Here is a 19,491-nt window from a genome sequence, read left to right as displayed (position 1 = left end):
ATTCAATAATCGTAAACATCTAAAAATTTTCTTCCAATCGTAAATGTCACTTTGGCGTAGCTTTTACGGACACACTATGGAATGTGGTAATTCTTCAAAATGGTCGCTTTGTATGGTTTGCCAACTTGCATGTCTGTGTTTTAGAGTCCTTTGTTTTCGTTATTTGTTGAATATAGTTTAACATTAAGGCCGAAACCTACTCTATTCACTGCTGTTTCGTGTATGCATGAACATTTATTCTATATTCATAATTTGTGGTGTATAAGAAAGATGTCATCGGTAATGTGAGAGCATTCTACTACATTTTTATTTTACGGGATTATGACGTCTAGGATTCACATTTGGATTTGCAAAGAATAAAGAAAATCAGGTAAACTATGAATATTACTATATATTGAATTATCATAAGGGCCACTACAACGACCACTTAAATATATTAAACAAAGCTGGCTCTAATTTTGGCATTCCTTAGCTTTCTGTCAGATTGGATTGTGTAGAGTACGACAATTTTGTTACTGCTAATTCTGTTTTTAATTGAAAATAATTTGAGCTTAGATCCTAAACTAGATAGACAGTTATTAGTGTAATTTGTTAGTTAATTTTTTTCTGTAAACAATTAAGGTGCAGCAACATAACATTACATTGTTATGATGTAGTACGATATTACCTTCTGTCACTGGTTGATGCTAATCAGAATAAATTCTTATTAGTTTATCATAACAATACATTTATACTAAATTCCATTATGTCTTTTCAGTTTTCAAGTTGATTTAAGTCCGATATACAATGTTGATATATGTGGAACATTGAAACAAAAACACGATACAATACACAGTACAAGAAACTTAAGACTGTTGAAATATAAGTGCAAATTAAGGAGTACAAATGCGAACTGTGAGTGTTTGTGGGAGCAGGATGCTAATGTGATGGGAGGGGTGGGGTGAGAGGTGAGGCGCTCGGGCGCGGGCGCCATGAACCCGCCGGCGCCCGGCAAGACGGCCACGCGCTCATCAGGGTACAACCAGAAAGCGCTCGCCGAAATACGTAATTCATTACTCCCGTTTGCGAACATCGGGAGCTCTGAGCCACCTGGCTCTTCAGCCGCCAGTACAGTTAGTTCTGGAGTCAGTTCTGGCTTCAGCTCATCGTCTGGCAATGGACTTGATAAAGACTTAAGTGTATTACCTCAGTCACTCAACCAACCAATAACTCTGAGCTATGATGATGTGAGTACATACTTTTGTTTTTTAATTTTTTGATAAATATATTTACAAATAAAAACAAACAAAACAACAAAGTCTAGTAAGAAGTTACAACTGAAATAGATTTGGAATAAAAATATTGTTCTTAAATTTATTATTACATTTCTAATTTTAATATTTTTATCTCTCTTAAGATGTTGCTAGTTTCATCGTATGATTTGTTTGTGTTACATTTGTGTTTAACTTTTAATAAAAAAAGTGTTCAGCTTGTACTACAGTGAAGTGGAGTGAAACGGATCATGAATTACATACTGATTTCTGTCTTTTATCCACAATGATATCAAACCAAATGTAAGGGTTCACAAAAAAACCAGTTTAATTGATGTATATTAGAGACAATTTATTGGTAATAAAGGTACCAGTACATATTATAAAACAATGGCTGTCTATTTGTCTGTATGTTTGCGATATTGGTTTTCATTAATAAACATAGGGATTCATAAGGAAGGTTAAGGTATATAATTTAAGGTTTTTGTGTAAATAAGTTAAAATAGAATGAAAATTGTTGAACATGTCGGAAAAAGCAACATAAAAATAAAAGGTAAAAAACATTAAAAAAAACAAACACAAATATTAAAAAAAAAAAACATAGACAAAATTATTAATTTCTAAATTTAAAATTGATAAAATTGCACAAGCATCCTATACTCTTTATTTGAAGCATTTTGCATAATAATGCTAAATAATCATGCTTTATTGTCGAACACAGTAATGATTAAAAATATAATAAACAAACTCATAAGTCTCCCAATGATTGGTTAATTTTAGCCACTTAAGCCTTCTATATTATAAAGCTATATAATAATTATAAGATATTGTATTATGTTTATATAACTTCTCAAATATTATACAATATGATTTATGCTTTGTAGTAAAAATCAATGTTATTAACAATATTATAAGGTCACATTTATGTTTGCACTAATCCTAAATACTACTTTAGTGAATTTTATTCTATTAATAGAATAAAAAAAAGAAAACAAAAGCCATAAATAATATATATAATACCCATAAGTAATAAAGATATTATTGACATTTATAATATTGATATATTAATTTATTATTCGTTTTCAGGATCCAGCAGTTAATGCCCTCAAATATGCAGGTGGCCGCTTTGATGCGGCACTCGACTATCTCTCGAAGAAGCAAGAACCACTCAATGGTGTGCTCAAGTCGAACAATTTAAGTGCTCTCAGTACGAAGCTTATAAGAAAACCTAGCTTAGAGCGAGAAATTAATCTCCACCGAGGAAGCCCGGCTCTTGATTCAGGAGCGGGAAGTTCGAGGTCGGATAGTCCTCGACAATCCGACGCCCCTCCACTGCCCCACGAAAAGTTGAGTCGGCAGTATTCGCCGTCGGGTTTCTCTGAACCCCCCCCACCGCCGCCGCCGAGATGTCCTTCCACGCCCCCCGTGCCGCCCTCGGTGCAGCAGTTCATGAAGCGCATATCCCCCGCGCCCCCCTTGCCGCCCGCCCGAGGGACCAGCCCTGTGGCTGCGGGAGCGCCGGCGCCCCCCGCGCGACAGCCGATGATAGTTCAAAACGGGCCCCAAGTCCAACAACAACTGACGCAACAGATTCAAGCACTGAGTATATACCAAACGGGCTCTGCGGGTGCGGAGCTCCCGCCGCCCTACCCCGTGTCCGGTGTCCCGCCGCCGCCACCGTATTCTATGTCCATGCAGAATCGACAGAGCCCCACCCAATCTCAGGACTACAGGAAGAGTCCGTCGTCAGGTATTTACTCAGGAGGGACCTCGGCCGGTTCCCCGAGCCCGATTACAGTGACGCAATCGACGGGCTCGGCATCCGGAATGACTCGCCCTACGCCTATGCAGGCGTGGACAGCGAGGCAAGCCGTTCAACCTCCGATAATCATGCAATCGGTCAAGAGTACGCAAGTTCAGAAGCCTGTTTTGCAAACTGCCATCGCGCCTGTCGCCCCACCGCCCGTAGCGAGCTCCATAGTCCAGCCGCCTCCGCCTTCGTATGCTAGTTCAATACAACAGAAGCAGGCGCAGACGCCACCGAGTTATCCCTTGGCGCCCAAGCCTTCTTCCCCCGGCTCCACGCCGCCTGTCATACCAACCGCGACCACTCCCACCGTACCTACCACTGAACCTCCAAGTTACGCGAGTACGATGCAAGCTTTAGCGGTACAGAGAGGGATGCATCCGATCCCCCCGCCACCATACGGAAACCCTAACGACAATACGACGACGGTGAACTCGCATCATTCACCATTACACAAAAAGTTCTCCAATAATTGTGATATTAAAGGTGAAACGTCACAGATGGAAATGAAGTGCCAGAATCAGAATTGCAATCTCCTAAAAGACAATGCACCGTCTGGTTCCGATAAGAGTTCGAACGGTTCGTCGGAAAGGCGACCGAAGGACGGATCTGAAAAGTTTAAACATCAATCGCCGATACCCGAACGGAAGAATATCAGTAAAGAAAAGGAGGATGAAAGGAGAGATTGTAAAGTAAGAAATTACTCACCCCAAGCATTTAAATTTTTCATGGAACAACACGTTGAAAATATTCTCAAGTCATACAAGCAACGTACGTATCGTCGTATGCAACTAGAAAAAGAAATGACAAAAATTGGTTTAAGTTCGGAAGCCCAAGATCAGATGAGAAAAATGCTATCGCAGAAGGAATCCAATTACATCAGATTAAAAAGGGCGAAGATGGACAAGTCCATGTTCACGAAAATAAAACCAATAGGGGTGGGTGCGTTCGGTGAAGTCACGCTGGTGAGAAAGATCGATACTAGTCATCTATATGCCATGAAAACGCTTCGAAAAGCTGATGTTCTAAAGCGTAATCAAGTAGCGCACGTCAAAGCCGAGAGAGATATCTTAGCGGAGGCAGACAACGAGTGGGTAGTGAAACTGTATTATAGTTTTCAGGACAAAGATAACCTGTACTTTGTGATGGATTACATACCGGGTGGTGATTTGATGTCACTCTTAATAAAGTTGGGTATATTCGAGGAAAATTTAGCAAGATTTTATATAGCTGAACTAACGTGCGCGGTGGAGAGTGTACATAAAATGGGATTTATTCATAGGGATATTAAACCTGATAATATTCTTATTGATCGTGATGGACACATTAAATTAACCGACTTCGGTTTGTGCACAGGCTTTAGGTGGACGCATAACTCCAAATATTATCAGAGGAACGGTAAGTGTCTTTTAATTTATTATCATTACATAGTATAAAACAAAGTCGCTTATCGCTGTCTGCCCCTATGTATACTTAGATCTTAAAATTTTACGCAACGAATTTATTGCGGTTTTTCTAATAAATAGAGTGACCCGTGCGAAGTCAATTGGACGGGTCACTACTACCTTTTGATAGTACATTAGATTCCAGTTCTACACTTTCCTACCAATCTATCCAATCTATTTAGATAATGGCAGTTATTTTTACTTACATCAGAACTATTAGTAGAAAATTAAATAGTTACATTAGATAGGATACCAAAAATTTTGAAAGTACGTCCTGAATAATTACTTGCCTAAAATTTTATGGAATGTATTCACTATATTAGTGTAGTACTAGCTGAAACTACGGCTTTAACCGTGCGAAATTGATAAAACTTTATGCAAACCTTTGTCTTCTCGTGGCGCTTCCTCTTAGTTCTAGGCAAGGGTCTAGAGCTTAAAACTATTTCCATGAAAATATCTTTGAAATGCACTGCATCTTCTGGTATAAGTTTTACATACATTGGTTAAGTGGATTTTTTAGTTATCAAAGACTAACAAAAAACGTCTCAATTATTAGTTTTCTGTCATTGATTGATTGAAACAGCTTAAGCTCAGCAGCAAAACTTTTCTTCTCAATATGTAAAATAAAATTTCTACATCTTTCTCGTATCAATAATATAATTTTTCAAATGATTGAATAGATTTTCTGTATACATTTATGATCTAATTATTGCATTTAACATTTAATTGGCCAAAGTATTTTAACCTCAATAAATAATAAAATATTCTTTGAAATTAAATGTAGATATAGTACGACACAAATTAGATGTAGCATCGGAAAATGCAATGGAATGAAAATAAAACCGATTACTGCCGATTTACACAACCAATAGAAATAGCTCCCTATCGCGCCATTCGACGCTATTCGTCGCTATAGATTCTCGCGTCAGTGAAAGCAAGTGCATGTAAATCGACGTGTCAAGTTGACGAATTTATTAGGTCATATGATATTACAAGTTATTACGTTTGTGCAAAGATCATATTCGCGTGAGAAATAAATATTGATAATTTGGTATAGCGTACTCAATTCGGATATGATCGGTTTTACGAATTTTGCCGATGCTACATCTAAGTTGTGTCGTACTTATTAAATATACATTTTTTAATTGTCTATGTACTATCATTAAGAAACGACAATTTCTGTATATTTCTCCTTGAAACCTTATTTTTTTATATTTTGTAAGTGGTATATTTAGGAAAAGCAAAACGTTAAGACATTGATACATTTAAAACGACAATTTCTGTATATTTCTCCTTGCAAACTTATTTTTTTATATTTTGTATGTTGTATATTTAGGAAAAGCAAAACGTTAAGGCATTTACACATAAAATTCCAGACCACGGACGGCAGGACTCCATGGACCCGGTGGACGGCGAGTGGGGCGCCATGGGCGAGTGCCGCTGCCACCAGCTGAAGCCGCTTGAGAGGCGTCGCAAGCGCGAACACCAACGCTGCCTGGCGCACTCGCTCGTCGGCACGCCCAACTACATCGCGCCCGAGGTGCTCCAGCGGACGGGCTACACGCAGCTCTGCGACTGGTGGTCCGTGGGCGTCATCCTATACGAGATGCTGGTCGGCTCGCCGCCCTTCCTGGCCGCCACGCCGGCTGAGACCCAGCTCAAGGTCGGTGACCACGTTTTTGCCACAACGATATTGAATTTACTCGTATTGCTACTTTCGATTACTCTTATTACATTAATTGAAATAATTGTATTTAATTAACATGACGTTGTATATTTTAAATGTTAAAAAAGAGTAACTACTGAGTTTCTTGCCGGTTCTTCTCGGTAGAATCTACTTTCCGAACCGGTGGTAGCTTCACTTAATTGTAAAATGACGATTCAAAAGTGCTTATAAAAGCCTACTTGAATAAAGTTTATTTTGATTTTGATTTTTGATTTTCTGATATCGGGACAATGAGAATACGTCTTGCTTTAATCAATGCTTTAATTAGACTCTCCCACAGTATGTATTCTTATGAATTATTGTAATAACATAGGTATGTAAGTTGAGAGGTGCACACATGCACACTACACTCTTTAGGTTTGTTTCATATATATTTGTTGTGTTTTCTTGAATTACAAACCCCCGAACTATTAACTGTAGAACAAAATAAATTAATGTTAATGTGAAAATATTCGTATATAAAATCGAGATGGCCCAATGTTAGAACGCGTGCATCTTGGCCGATGTTTGCGGGTTCAAACCCAGACAAGCACCGTTGATTCATGTGCTTAATTCGTCTTTATAATTCATTTCTTGCTCAGCGGTGAAGGAAAATTTCGTGAGGAAATCTACATGTGACAAATTTCATAGAAACTCTGCCACATGTGTATTCCACCAACCCGCATTGGAATAGCGTGGAATATGCTCCAAACCTTCTCAAAGGGAGAGGAGGCCTTTAGTCCAGCTGTGGGAATTTACAGGCTGTTGTTGTTGTGAAAATATTGTATGTCAAATCACAGAATTTCTAAAAGTTTCTCAGGAACTTCTGATAAGTAATATGTATTACCAACGCAAAATAAAAAATAATAAACAAGAGATTTGTTAGTGTAACAACTTCTTCGATCGACATACGACCGAGAAGTCGAATGACTTTACAGAAATTCTCTTCATTCAGATTCTTGATATCTCACTTAATATTTCGAAGGCTTCTGACACTAAGGTTTCCTAGTCTGAATCTAAATGCTGTAAGTGGATTGTGGTTGAAGGATCGGGATTCATTGCTACTCATATTATTTAATGAGCAAGGTAAAATAACATACTGATCCTCTATGTGGCTACCAACGTTTTACTCTATTGACCTAAAATTCTTTGCTCTAGGCCGGCTTAATGTACCATTGCATTCGGTATTTTATTTATTTAATTTGGCATTGGATTCGTGCCAACAATATCGTTAATTCAGACTAAGCCCTCTCTCAAACATCTTTTTGCGAAGCGAATTTCTAACCTATAGGCATTTTAAAGAATATTTAAGGACGATCTTGAGGTCGAGAGCATCTGTTTGTCCACAGATATGTCATCGATATCCTAAATATTTTCGTGATTTGTATTTCTTTATGCATGATGTAGCTCTTTAAACGTCTCATTTTAGTACTTGAAAATGATGGCATTATATACCGTAATTTCGTTGAATCTTAACTTCAAAACTAAATTGTTACGAAACGTGGGTTAGCGAGTTTCGTCCTAGAATATACCGAAACCTGCCATCATAGGGCACTGCGGTAAAGTAGAGCTTTTTGACAATAAATATTAGCTATCTTTGACATGGAGACAGAGAATGAGCAAAATTTGGCTGAAGCGAATTTATGACACAGTTATTAAGGCTTTAGAAAACAAAATTACATTGATTTTACAATTTAACCATTTTTTTGGAGATGTAAACTTCTTTTACGTAATTAAGCACGAAATATTATTCCCAAAAGATATTCTTAACTGCATTCTACCGTTTTCATATTTTATATACTCAACCTGTCATCATGAACTTTTCCTAGAGCTAGAAAAATAAAACGACATCTACTAGCCCCATACCTCTCGTGGTAGTAAATACCGTAATAGTAAAAATGGGACTACTTAATAACACTAGTTAACATTATGTTACACTTTTTCAGGTGATAAACTGGGAAAGCACACTTCACATCCCAGACGCTGCGAATTTGTCCAGAGAGAGCAAGGATCTGATCCTTCAGCTGTGCTCGGGGCAAGAGATGAGACTGGGGAAAGACGCGAACGAAGTCAAGAACCATCCCTTTCTGATGAGCATAGACTTCGAGAAGGGTCTCCGGAGACAAGTGGCGCCCTACATACCCCGGATAGACTACCCGACGGACACGTCGAACTTCGACCCGATCGACCCGGACAAGCTGCGAAACTCGGGCAGCTCGGACTCAAACAAATCGGACAGCGAGTTGCTCGACAGCGGGAAGACTTTCCACGGTTTCTTCGAATTCACCTTCCGAAGATTCTTCGACGACGGCTACACGAACAAAATCAACCTCGACGACAACGACAACCAGGGCCCCGTGTACGTGTAGCGGCAGTGACACACACACAGACACAGACACTGGTGCAGTGCGTGCCTTGACTCTCTATTATAACGATAGATTCCCTGTAAACATAACGTATGTAACGTATTTAAAATTACTTTTAGAGCCGTATTTGTTAATAATCCCGGTGATAATGTTGTAATATTGTATCGTTATGTATTTGTAAGATTAAACTTATTGTAATATATGTAACGAATGGATCACAGTAGTACGTAGCCGCTGTAACCATTGGTGCTGTCCGCCCGCCTCCGGGCACCTAGCGTCGTTCCATTCACTGTATACTATTTTTGTAACTAGAGAAATTATTTATGAGATAAGAACAAGCTTACGTGAATTAGTGAATGATATGTCACTATATTTTCTTATGTATTTATCGAGGTAGGTCGCTTATAGATGTGTGTTTGTTTATATAAATTTATACCGTAACATATGAGAGTCATTAATTAACGTAACGGAACGGTTCGACAGATTGGCATAATAGCGGTTGTGCGGAAATGCTTCCAGTCCGTTGGGCGAGGTCTCGTAACGTGTGCCTTATTCACTGTAAATCTGTTTACACTGATATTTAAGGAGAAAGAATTTCAGAAATATTTTTACTAAAACGTAGGTCCGAATTTTATAACTCGATATAATGTAGAGTGCAATAAATATTTATTAACAAAAAAAAAAGAAAAACGAAATCGCATGTCCTTGTGACACGTTTAATTTATGTCGAAGGAGGTTTTAGTTACGTTCCGAAATACGTAAACTTTGTTACGTCATTCGAGTACACATTCAAGGTTTAGTTTTTTTTTTTGAAATTGTGCAAAATGTATTTTTGTTTTCACTAACAACATCCAATGTTAATATTAAGTCGCGAATAACGTTAAATTATATAAATCCGAGAACAAATATTGTGTGACTAGCAGCTGTAATGAGTTAGCTTGTTTGTGGTCTTAAGGACAACTTTTTTGTACAGTATGTTATAAACGAGTCACTTCACCTTAAATTATGTGTTATTGAATGTAAATTGTTTTATTCTAAAATGAAACATGCTTTTAAGTAAATGAAAATAAAATATGGGAATTCTGTTGATTTTTTTTGTTTACACTCCAACATCCGAAGACATTATTAGCGTGAACAATACACGCTTATATTTAATGAAAATCCGTGAAGTAGACTATGAAACTCTTGGGCCATGATATTACATTATTCATCACATTAAGGCGGGAAGAGTCTTATTTCTATTTTTTGGAAAAATTGGGCTTGAGCAGAAACGAGAGAATTGGTAAAGAAGAAGATCGTAGTTAACAATGATAGTCTAGGGATCATTTGATGAGTTTATAAGATCTGTAAGTAAAAGAATTATAGGCAAATAGTCAATTCCAAATGCTGGTGGGAATATATCACAAGGCAATTTTTTGGACAGGGAGGGTGACGATAGGGATAAATCAAGTCAACAGTAGAATTAGGATTCTGATTTGGATAAACTATACGAGTGGAAAAGCCATCGTTGGGAGTGCTTAAATTTATATCATCAGCGATGTCCTCCAATAAGGTTGTAAGTCCATCAGAGACATAGGAATCCCATAATGTATGGTAGGCAGAAATAAATAAAATTCAATCCATAATAAGAACAGGGTAGGCCAACAACAAGAACAGAAAAAAATAAATAAAATTCCCATAACAAGAACAGGGAAGAGAAAAGAAGGATGGAGAATGTAAAGAAATGGAAATGTTTAAGGTTTTAATAGCCACAATATTGATATTCTGGCTAAAAGGAGGTAAGGGAATTTGGGAGGAGGGATAGAGTGCCTGATTAGGATCGCAGTACATAACTACCTACATCCTCATCCCGCAAACAGAAGAAACCCGGAATCCGAAATCGAGAACCGGGAACTGACCATGTCTTTTAAAAGTTTTATTTTGAGGCTTTTGATCTTATTTACTTTTAAAAGAAATATTGAGAATGCAACAAAAATTGATTTTAGCTTTTTAATATAATCATCGTATTAATCGTCTAATACGTATTAATACATTATGTATTTATATTTTTTCAAGCTACTATTAGGCAAATTAATACAATAATATTTTTTCGATTATATTTATTAGTATTCCAAAAAATGATTTTTTTGTTTACTTAGTATACTGCACTAAGTTCTTTTTCTATACGTGAGTATTATTATTCGGTTCCAGTAAGAATTCTTGTACTCTTTTATTAAAATCTTCAGCGAATCGAATGTGAATATTATGTTCCCCATCCGGATATGTGTATGTTCTGTAAAAAAGTTGTTTTTGTAGTAAATTCATTTAATAGGGCTCGAGAAAATAATTTTGATGCTTTGCCTTCAAAAATTTTATTTATGTCTTGGATCATGGAACTTAAAAAAAATTATGAAAAATAATGTTACCTTAGTAAAAAAATATTTGATCGTTAAATAAATAACTAAGTAAAAAAAATAACATATACAGCGGGCCTGGATAAAAATATCTAAATACAGAGTAATAGAGGTTGAATATAATGAGTTTCAGCAGTAGCCTGGATTGGGGGCTGTCTGTTTAACACGTGCTTCGGAAAGCTTGTAAAGCGTTGGTTCTACCTCTAAAATAGCGTGACTTTGATTCGCAGTTCCATCATGTAGGTATCAGTGTGAGGCAAACAGTGTAACTTTTAGTGTTCACATCGTGCATATCTTATTATAATCGGTAATTTTATTTATTTTAATTAATTTTATTATTTTATTTTAATTACTCTGATCCCAATGTTATGTTGTAGGTACTTTTCAAATTTCGGTCGCGAGGCACCGCAGGGCCTACACCGGCCACGCCTTACGCCGCCACTGACTCTGAGTCTTTACACACAGTTTTTACACAAATCATATACAATATTAAATTGTGTTTTTACCTAGAATTCTCTATCAGATTTGAGATGTAATTCAGATGCGAACTATCCACTATCGGATCTTTGGCACCATAAAGTATAAACGTAGGACATTTTACTTTCTTCGCTGAGCTGCATAAACCTCCACTATTCGAAATCGTTTCTATGCCACTAACCACATATTCAATTTTTTTTCTTAAATTTTCCTCTCCGTACAATTCAATCATCTTTTCTCTCGTTCGTTTTGACCAATTATTTAAATCTCTCAAGTCTGAAAAGAAAGGATACGGTGAAGATTACTCCCTCACAATAAAATTATTATAATGGATTAAAACACTTGTTTCAGAAATTTTTGGACTGTCTCTTTCATTATTTTTTAACAATTAATAATTTTACTAAGTACGCTCAACACACAATTGTCTTGTTTTCAATCACAGCATATATATTTTGTGCACTGTAATATTGTGCAGGTAGGTACATAAGTTAAAGGGTAAATAAAGTACATAATATCATAATTTCCAAGGTTTTATTATGAGCCGTAATGTTTCTTACAGTATCAATATCTATGGGCGGTGATGACCACTTCCCATTAGGTAGTCTATCCGTCAATCTGTTTATCTAAAATAAGTAGGTTATTTATATAATTATAGCTTAGTTATTTATTTTACATGTAGTAACAATAAATATACATCAAGATAAATATAATCGCTCTGCTGATCAAACAAGTGTGTAATGAAGAACAAATTTACGGTCTGCTATTTACAATCTCAAGTACCTGCTAAATATTGATGAAAAAATTTAACTTCTGTTTCAGCTAGAAGAATTCAACATGAGTCTTAACTTACGAATGGTGGCAACGTTTTTCATTGAATTACTAAAAATAAATTATATATTACAAAGATGGTTACGTATATCATAAAGATCCCAGATATTAACCTTAAAACATTCAGAAGTGACATAAAATTACCAAATCCATTTAATACATACCGTTATAATATTTTGTCTCATGAGGCAACAGAAAAGTGCCCAATGCCCAAACAACTGCTTTATCTACCACATGTGGATATCGACTGGCTAGCACAAGACTTACGCAGCCTCCATTACTCCATCCCAATGTAGAATAACTTGGGATTTGTAGCGCCTGAAATAAAACTAAATCTTTAATAAATTAACATAAGAGTCGAGATGACCCTTTTCAAATCCAACCACCACTGAATATACATGTGCTTAATTTGAGTTTATAATTCATCTCGTGCTCGGCGGCGAAGGAAAACATTGTGAGGAAACCTGCATGTGTCTAATTTCATAGAAATTCTGCCACATGTGTATTCCACCAACCCGCACTGGAACAGCGTGGTGGAATATGTTCCAAACCTTCTCCTCAAAGGAGATGAGGCCTTAGCCCAACAATGGGAAATTATAGGCTTACGTTGTTGTTGTTTTTAAATCTACATTGTCATCTCTTGACCGGAAAAGGGCTAGTGTGCATTAAACGTGAATTTGAATGAAACGATGGTAACATTAATTAAGCTTGGGAAGTATCATTGATTTTTTCATGTGCTTAAATTTAAAGTGGTGGTGGTAAAGCAAAACAAAACACTTCAATAAAAAGCACGAGTAAATATGCTACTCCACCAACATCTATCTAATCTCTCTAATCATGACAAAAATATAATTCCACGAAACCTTCATGAACTCATATGCAATATCTGCGTCTCTGGAAAATTGGTCCAACGTTTCGTCGTTATCGAGGGCGATGCTTCTTCCAAAACCTGGAGCATCCCAAATCACCAAGCTGAACTTGTTGAGGTCGAATCCTTCTATTTGTTTTTTAAAGTGACTCCATATTGTACCCATAACGCCGGGAAAACAGAACACATGATGCGCTCCGTTTCCTACTTTCAAGTAATTAATTTTGAAGTTTTTTATTTTTATGCTCCTCTCCTAAAAAAACATGCAAATTAAAAGGAATGTTCAAACGTATAGTTCACTAATTATACTCTGATTGCTGGACATATAAAACCTTATTATTCTCGTATATACCTATTGCGAATATTGCAACACTATTATAAAATATGTTATGGTATTATGGATTAATTTGTTATTTCATAAATCCAAGTTTCGTTTAAATAATTACGATACTTTTATGTGACGATAATTTAAATGTAAGCTTTAGAAGTTAACTTCTCTCTTCAGAAGTAAACTCATCAGTTATTCCTTATAGTTCAGGTTTGAAAGAAAAGTTATTCTTTATTAAATGTACGATTATTCAAACTCAACTTTACTCAATATAGAAGCATTACACTTTCTTATTGATAGACAATTGAAACACTACCACCAGTTCGGAAAAGAAAATACCCTGACCTGAGAAGAACCGGCTTTCTTCATTTCTTCCAATATTTAAGCATACTTGAAAGAAACTACTTAATTGACTGTTTGGGTTTTAAACTCAGACTATTAAATATAATTGAATACACATAAAAAAAGGAAAAGTAATTAGGAAAATTTACCTTTAATGCTGACGATGTTAAAGGATGAACAGTAGAAGACGAAAATCTAATCATTTCACATAATGGCGAACAAAGAAACTTCTTAAACAGCATTATTATACACGTTCCTAGGATATAAAAATAGAAATATAAGTTTAATCAAGTGAGTTGTATTTTAGTTAAGATTACGCTGGTTCGCTTTCGATAGCGATGAGACGGAAGCAATTAGAGCTCGAATAAAATAAAATAATGTATAAACGTTGTTTAGCTTTATATTCGTTGAATATAGATAAAAATGCATTAGGTACAATTTAAAAGTTTAATTAGTTATTGTCTAATAAAAATATATCAAACCTTCAAATAATTATTTTTCTTCTCTCTTAGATTTTCTATAGTGGTAACTATAGAAAATCATCAATTGAAAACAGAATATTCTGCCAAATAGGTAACTATGATAAGACACTATATAAAACTTGAAAATTTTAATATTATTAAAATGCAAGTTTAAATCTGTGTAATATCACAAATAGAAAGAATATACCTAATAAATTTACTCGCTTATATATAGTTAATTTTGGTGTCATCTTGTGGTCATACAAAAACGAGACGGACAAAAACAGAGTAAAATATATGTACAAATTATTTTGTCTAATCTAGTAATTGAACATTTGAAAAATAATTGCATTACATCCGCTCAAAAACGTATTACGTGCATGGGCGAACAATTTAGGTATTCTATACATACGAATGCTCACTTACCTTTGTATAGTTAAAGCATCTGTATAACAAAATGCCTTCGGTGTAAATAAGCGATTTCTTGTAAAAAATTACTTCTAGAAATAGATACTTATATGTAATACCACTTCCTGGTCCACATATCCTGCTGGACATAGGCCTCTCCAATTGCACGCCACTGAGATCGTTCTTGGGCTACTCCCATCCAGCTCCTGCCAGCCGTCTTGCGTAAGTCGTCACTCCACCGTGCCCGAGGACGTCCTACACTACGTTTGCCGAGACGCGGTCTTCACTCTAGAACACGTTTTCCCCAACGGTTGTCGGTTCTGCGACAAATATGGCCAGCCCACTGCCACTTCAGCTTACTAATCCGGTGGGCTATGTCGATGACTTTGGTTCTCACCACTTCCTGGTGGTAGGATTTTATGCAAGTCCCTCTGGGAAGTTACCCACTCACTCAAGATACATACTATCGGCAAGCAGCAATACTTAGTATTTTGTTCCGCTTTCAAAGGTGAGTGAGCCACTATTTTTACAGGGTTAATATTGCTGGTTGGTGGTGCATTGATGTGAGGTATAATTAAAATGTATTACAGCGCTAATGTGTATGCGCGGTGCTGACCACTTATCAGCAGGTGTCGCATTTGCGATACATACACACATACCAAAAGTCCCACGACTGAAGCCAAGAAGACCCAGTAGCTGGTGGAGGATGATTAGCGGTTCAAACCCAGGCAAGCACAGCTTAATTTGTGTTTATAATTCATCTCATAATCAGAGGCAAAGAAAAATCGTAAGGCAATCTGCATTAATTTCAATATGTGAATTCATCAATCCGCACTGAATCAACATGATGGAACATGCTCCAAACATTCTCCTTGAAAGGGAGAGGAGGTTAAGACCCCAGGTCTAAGGTGCAATAGTGGAAAATTTATAGACTGTACATGTTATCTCACTGCTGTGATAAAGTCAATAAATTCTTCTTGGGACAAGGTATCCATTTGTATATTAAAATTCCGCACAGATTTTTAATTTTGCCGTTTCATAAATGTATTCAATATTATAGTAATTTATTAAGATTATATAGGTGATAAAAAGCATGGGGCTAATACTTGTCGATTTCCAGGCAAAATTATTAGGTATTATGTACATATGTATGTAATTGTATTTTACTAACATGACTTTATATTTTTAATTGTTTAAAAAAGTAACTACTGAATTTCTTGCCGGTTCTTCTCGCTAGAATCTGCATTCCGAACCGCTGGTAGCTTCACTTAACGTAATTTTTTGAAGATGATTCAAAAGTACTTATAAAAGCATAGTTGAATTATGTACCTATATTTTGATTTTAATTTTTGCAAATAACCTATACTTACGAAGAGTAAAATAAAATAAAATAAAAACATTTATTTATATAATTCGTAAAAAAATTAACACTTATAACAAGTAAATTAAAAATCTGCTATATAATTATATAAACCAAATATTTATGCATAAATATCTTTATATATGGTACTCATATTATGGAAATCAGTCATGTTAATAAGAGAAACTCTTGCACTCTCTTATTGAAGTCTTCAGCGTAACGCAGGTGTATGTGATGCTTTCCTTCTGGGTACAAATGAATTCTGAAAAAAAATACAATTTTAACATACAATACTATAATTCAAATCTTGTATGTACAAACATTTTAGTACTGTAAGTGTATACAATAGTAAAATGTTTTAACAATGTCAAGCAATATATATTTTTTAGATAATGTTCCGAAGAGGTCATACCGCTTTTTTCCTTGTAATTTCGTATACTTATGTATATCGACTCGCTGATTACGAAAATGGTTGTCGAAATTGGCACAAATTTCATTTTCAAGGTCAAAACTCGAAAAGATATTGGTCTTACAGAAAAATGGTCAACATAAAAAAAACAAACGTTAACAAATCGGTTAAACCATACACATATTAAAATTCAGTCACTTTCAATTTCATATTAAAATTAATTATATTCAATTTCGTCAGTTAGGTAAACTTTACAATAATTCAAGGAAAAAAGCGGTATGACCTTTTCGGAACTACACCCTATTTTTTAATTTAAATTCAGTTTATTTGTGGTTAAATTTTATTCATATTTAGAACGAAGTTGTTTTATATACGCGGGTTATAGGATAAACAAGAGGCGAGATGGCCCAGTGGTTAGAATGCGTGCATCTTAACCGATGATTGCGGGTTCAAGCCCAGGCAAGCACCGCTGAATATTCACGTGCTTAATTTGTGTTTATTATTCATCTCGTGCTCGTTGGTGATGGAAAACATCGTGAGGAAACCTGCATCTGTATTATTTCATAAAAAATAGCATCGCATTGGAACATTGTGGTGGAATATGTTCTAAAACTTCTCCTTAAAGGGAGAGAAGCCTTTAGCTTTAATCCAGCACTGGGAAAATTTACAGGCTGTTGACAAACTGACACGTAAGGATAAAGGGCCCCCTCCAGGCGATCTTTCAATCTATATATATTTTGGTTGATTTAAATGAGATATTCTCGGATATTGGTAATTTATTTCATTTTATCTGTTAATTATAAATACCAAAAGCAATTTCGTTGTAGCGTAAGATACCCACGTTTTTATTAATTAGTAGTACGAGTCTACAAAAAACGCCTACATTGAAGGTCAGACATGCAAAGAAAAATGTTGTTTTTTGAACTAAGGAACTAGCAGGTGAATTTCCCCTCTTTCTCACTCTTAAATTTATTTTTGTTTTAACTCCAGAGTTTATAAAAAAATTATTTCTTTAATTAAATTATTTTCTAGCATTGTTAATTTTTTTCTATTTAATTCTGTTGTATCTTTGAAGAAACAGATCAAGTAGCATTTGCATTTACAATATTAGTATAGATAGTATAGACAATTTTTTTTTTTTAATTTAAATTATTCATAAATATTAACAAATAATTTATCTTGTAACATATACAATATAAACTGTACAACTAAGTTATATATAGTTTTAGCTTATCTCTGATGTTTGCATAATTACCTTGAACCACTAATATGTGTGTGTAAGTGTGAAACGTGAACACAATCAACAAGTGGATCCTTTTCTCCATATAGAATGAAGGTTGGGCATTTTATGTTCTTCAAAACATTGGAGCAAATATTTCCTTTGTTTGTTTGATAAATCCTCTCCATAGCATCGACCCAGCTCGCCCAGTATTGAGGAAAGTTTTCTTTACCATACACCTCAATTAGTGGTTCTAATAATCTTTTAGACCATTTATTTGTATCTCTTATTGCTAAAAATAGTAAATACAACATTAGAAAAATTAAAATTTACATAATTTCAGTTCTGTTTAATCTGTGGACATATTATAATAATAATAAAAAAAATATATCACACTAGTTATTTAATTAAAAATAAAAATACCTTTATAAGATTCCAATTCCTTTGGCAAAATAAACGAGTTGGCTCCCCATACAACTAACTTGTTAACAGCATCTGGATATTTGGCAGCAAGAATAAGACCTGTTATTCCTCCATCACTGAAGCCCAGAAGGGAAAATTTTGGTATTTGCAACTCCTTAAAATAAACAACATAAATATATCATCCATGAAGGTTTCTTACATACAGTATAACAGATAAATAAAAAAAAAGTATTTATTGATAAAATATTACTATGAAAGTTGCCACTGTAAATCAAACACATTTATAGTCTCACATACATCTTCATTATTTTAAATAATTTAAACTGAACAATGCATGGCTTTCAAAGTAATTTCCTTATCATGCAATGGATAGTTTTTTTGAATATATTAGCTTTTTTATACTCCCATTAAGTCAAAAATATATAATTAATATATTATAACAGTGTAACTGTAATACCTTCATTAATTGTACAGCAGCATCAGCATCATTTTCATAAAAATTGAGTGAAAATTCCTTTTCAGGTGGGTAACTTTTCCCATAGCCTGGAGGGTCCCACACAACTAAACTAAATTTATCTCTCATAAATCCATCAATTTGTGGCTTAAATTCCGTCCATATTGTGCCTAATGCACCCGGTGCACACAATACTTTATGGGGTCCATTACCAACTTGTAAGTAGTTAATATCATATTTTCCAATCTTTATTTTGTGCTCCTAGAAAAGCATTTAATTAAATAGGTGTCTATATATAGGCAAAGAAAAATGTAATTCATTGTTTTAATCAATATCTTGTTGTATAATTAAGTGTAGGTACAATCAAGGCAAATCATTAGTTATTTGAATTAAGTTGCCTGCACTTATTCTTACAAGATGTCTCAATATTTCAGCACTGCCCTGGTATAATAAATAATTTTGTTATTATTTACCTTCGGTGAGGTGTTTGATGAGAAAAATACACGATGAGCACGCAAATGTGATGAAAAAAGTAGTTTTCTCAATATTAACATTTTAATGTTTGATGTTACTACTTACTGCATCAGTATCGTATTTATTAAAATGTATTTGAAAATATAAAACGATTTGTATAATATATAATCGTAGTATAAAATTATGTAAATAATCTTTAAGCTGTCACTGTCTTACTGTTACTGATATACTATATAATCATAATGTATGTGATTATAAATATTGATAAAGTGTTAGTGATAACAGGGGTACCATATCGAGAAATTAAAAAAAAAGTTAAATAAAGTCAACTTGGGTAGATTTGATTTAACTTAAAATTAAAAAGATATTAAGTCTTCTGTTTAATTATCAGTAATTGTAATTTAAATAACGTATTTATTAATTGACATATACATAATGTAACCATGATCTACTCGTATAATATTCTAAAGCACT

The 19,491-nt window shown here is 34.9% G+C and overlaps 3 protein-coding genes across 3 annotated transcripts; 1 reads left to right on the top strand and 2 right to left on the bottom strand.

Moving 5' to 3' along the window:
• The first annotated feature begins 63 nt into the window (after nucleotides 1-63).
• Nucleotides 64-9,662, top strand: LOC124535327 (serine/threonine-protein kinase Warts). The gene is made up of 5 exons (XM_047111514.1): nucleotides 64-370; nucleotides 758-1,226; nucleotides 2,337-4,455; nucleotides 5,879-6,165; nucleotides 8,154-9,662. The coding sequence occupies exons 2-5, from the start codon at nucleotides 972-974 to the stop codon at nucleotides 8,574-8,576; spliced, it is 3,084 nt and encodes a 1,027-aa protein (XP_046967470.1). The 5' UTR covers nucleotides 64-370; nucleotides 758-971; the 3' UTR covers nucleotides 8,577-9,662.
• Nucleotides 9,663-11,468: 1,806 nt separating this feature from the next.
• On the bottom strand, nucleotides 11,469-14,044 carry LOC124535386 (valacyclovir hydrolase-like). The gene is made up of 4 exons (XM_047111595.1): nucleotides 13,959-14,044; nucleotides 13,135-13,392; nucleotides 12,436-12,589; nucleotides 11,469-11,719 (listed from the first exon to the last, which is right to left on the bottom strand). The coding sequence occupies exons 1-4, from the start codon at nucleotides 14,010-14,012 to the stop codon at nucleotides 11,469-11,471; spliced, it is 717 nt and encodes a 238-aa protein (XP_046967551.1). The 5' UTR covers nucleotides 14,013-14,044.
• A 2,150-nt stretch (nucleotides 14,045-16,194) lies between these two features.
• On the bottom strand, nucleotides 16,195-19,138 carry LOC124535130 (valacyclovir hydrolase-like). Its single transcript, XM_047111207.1, has 5 exons — nucleotides 19,017-19,138; nucleotides 18,547-18,804; nucleotides 18,090-18,243; nucleotides 17,703-17,958; nucleotides 16,195-16,300 (listed from the first exon to the last, which is right to left on the bottom strand). The coding sequence occupies exons 1-5, from the start codon at nucleotides 19,095-19,097 to the stop codon at nucleotides 16,207-16,209; spliced, it is 843 nt and encodes a 280-aa protein (XP_046967163.1). The 5' UTR covers nucleotides 19,098-19,138; the 3' UTR covers nucleotides 16,195-16,206.
• Nucleotides 19,139-19,491: the final 353 nt, after the last annotated feature.

This window comes from Vanessa cardui, chromosome 14 (genome assembly GCF_905220365.1).
Source record: "Vanessa cardui chromosome 14, ilVanCard2.1, whole genome shotgun sequence".
In the NCBI taxonomy this organism is placed as follows: Eukaryota; Metazoa; Arthropoda; class Insecta; order Lepidoptera; family Nymphalidae; genus Vanessa; species Vanessa cardui.
This window is presented reverse-complemented; position numbering and strand designations above follow the sequence as displayed.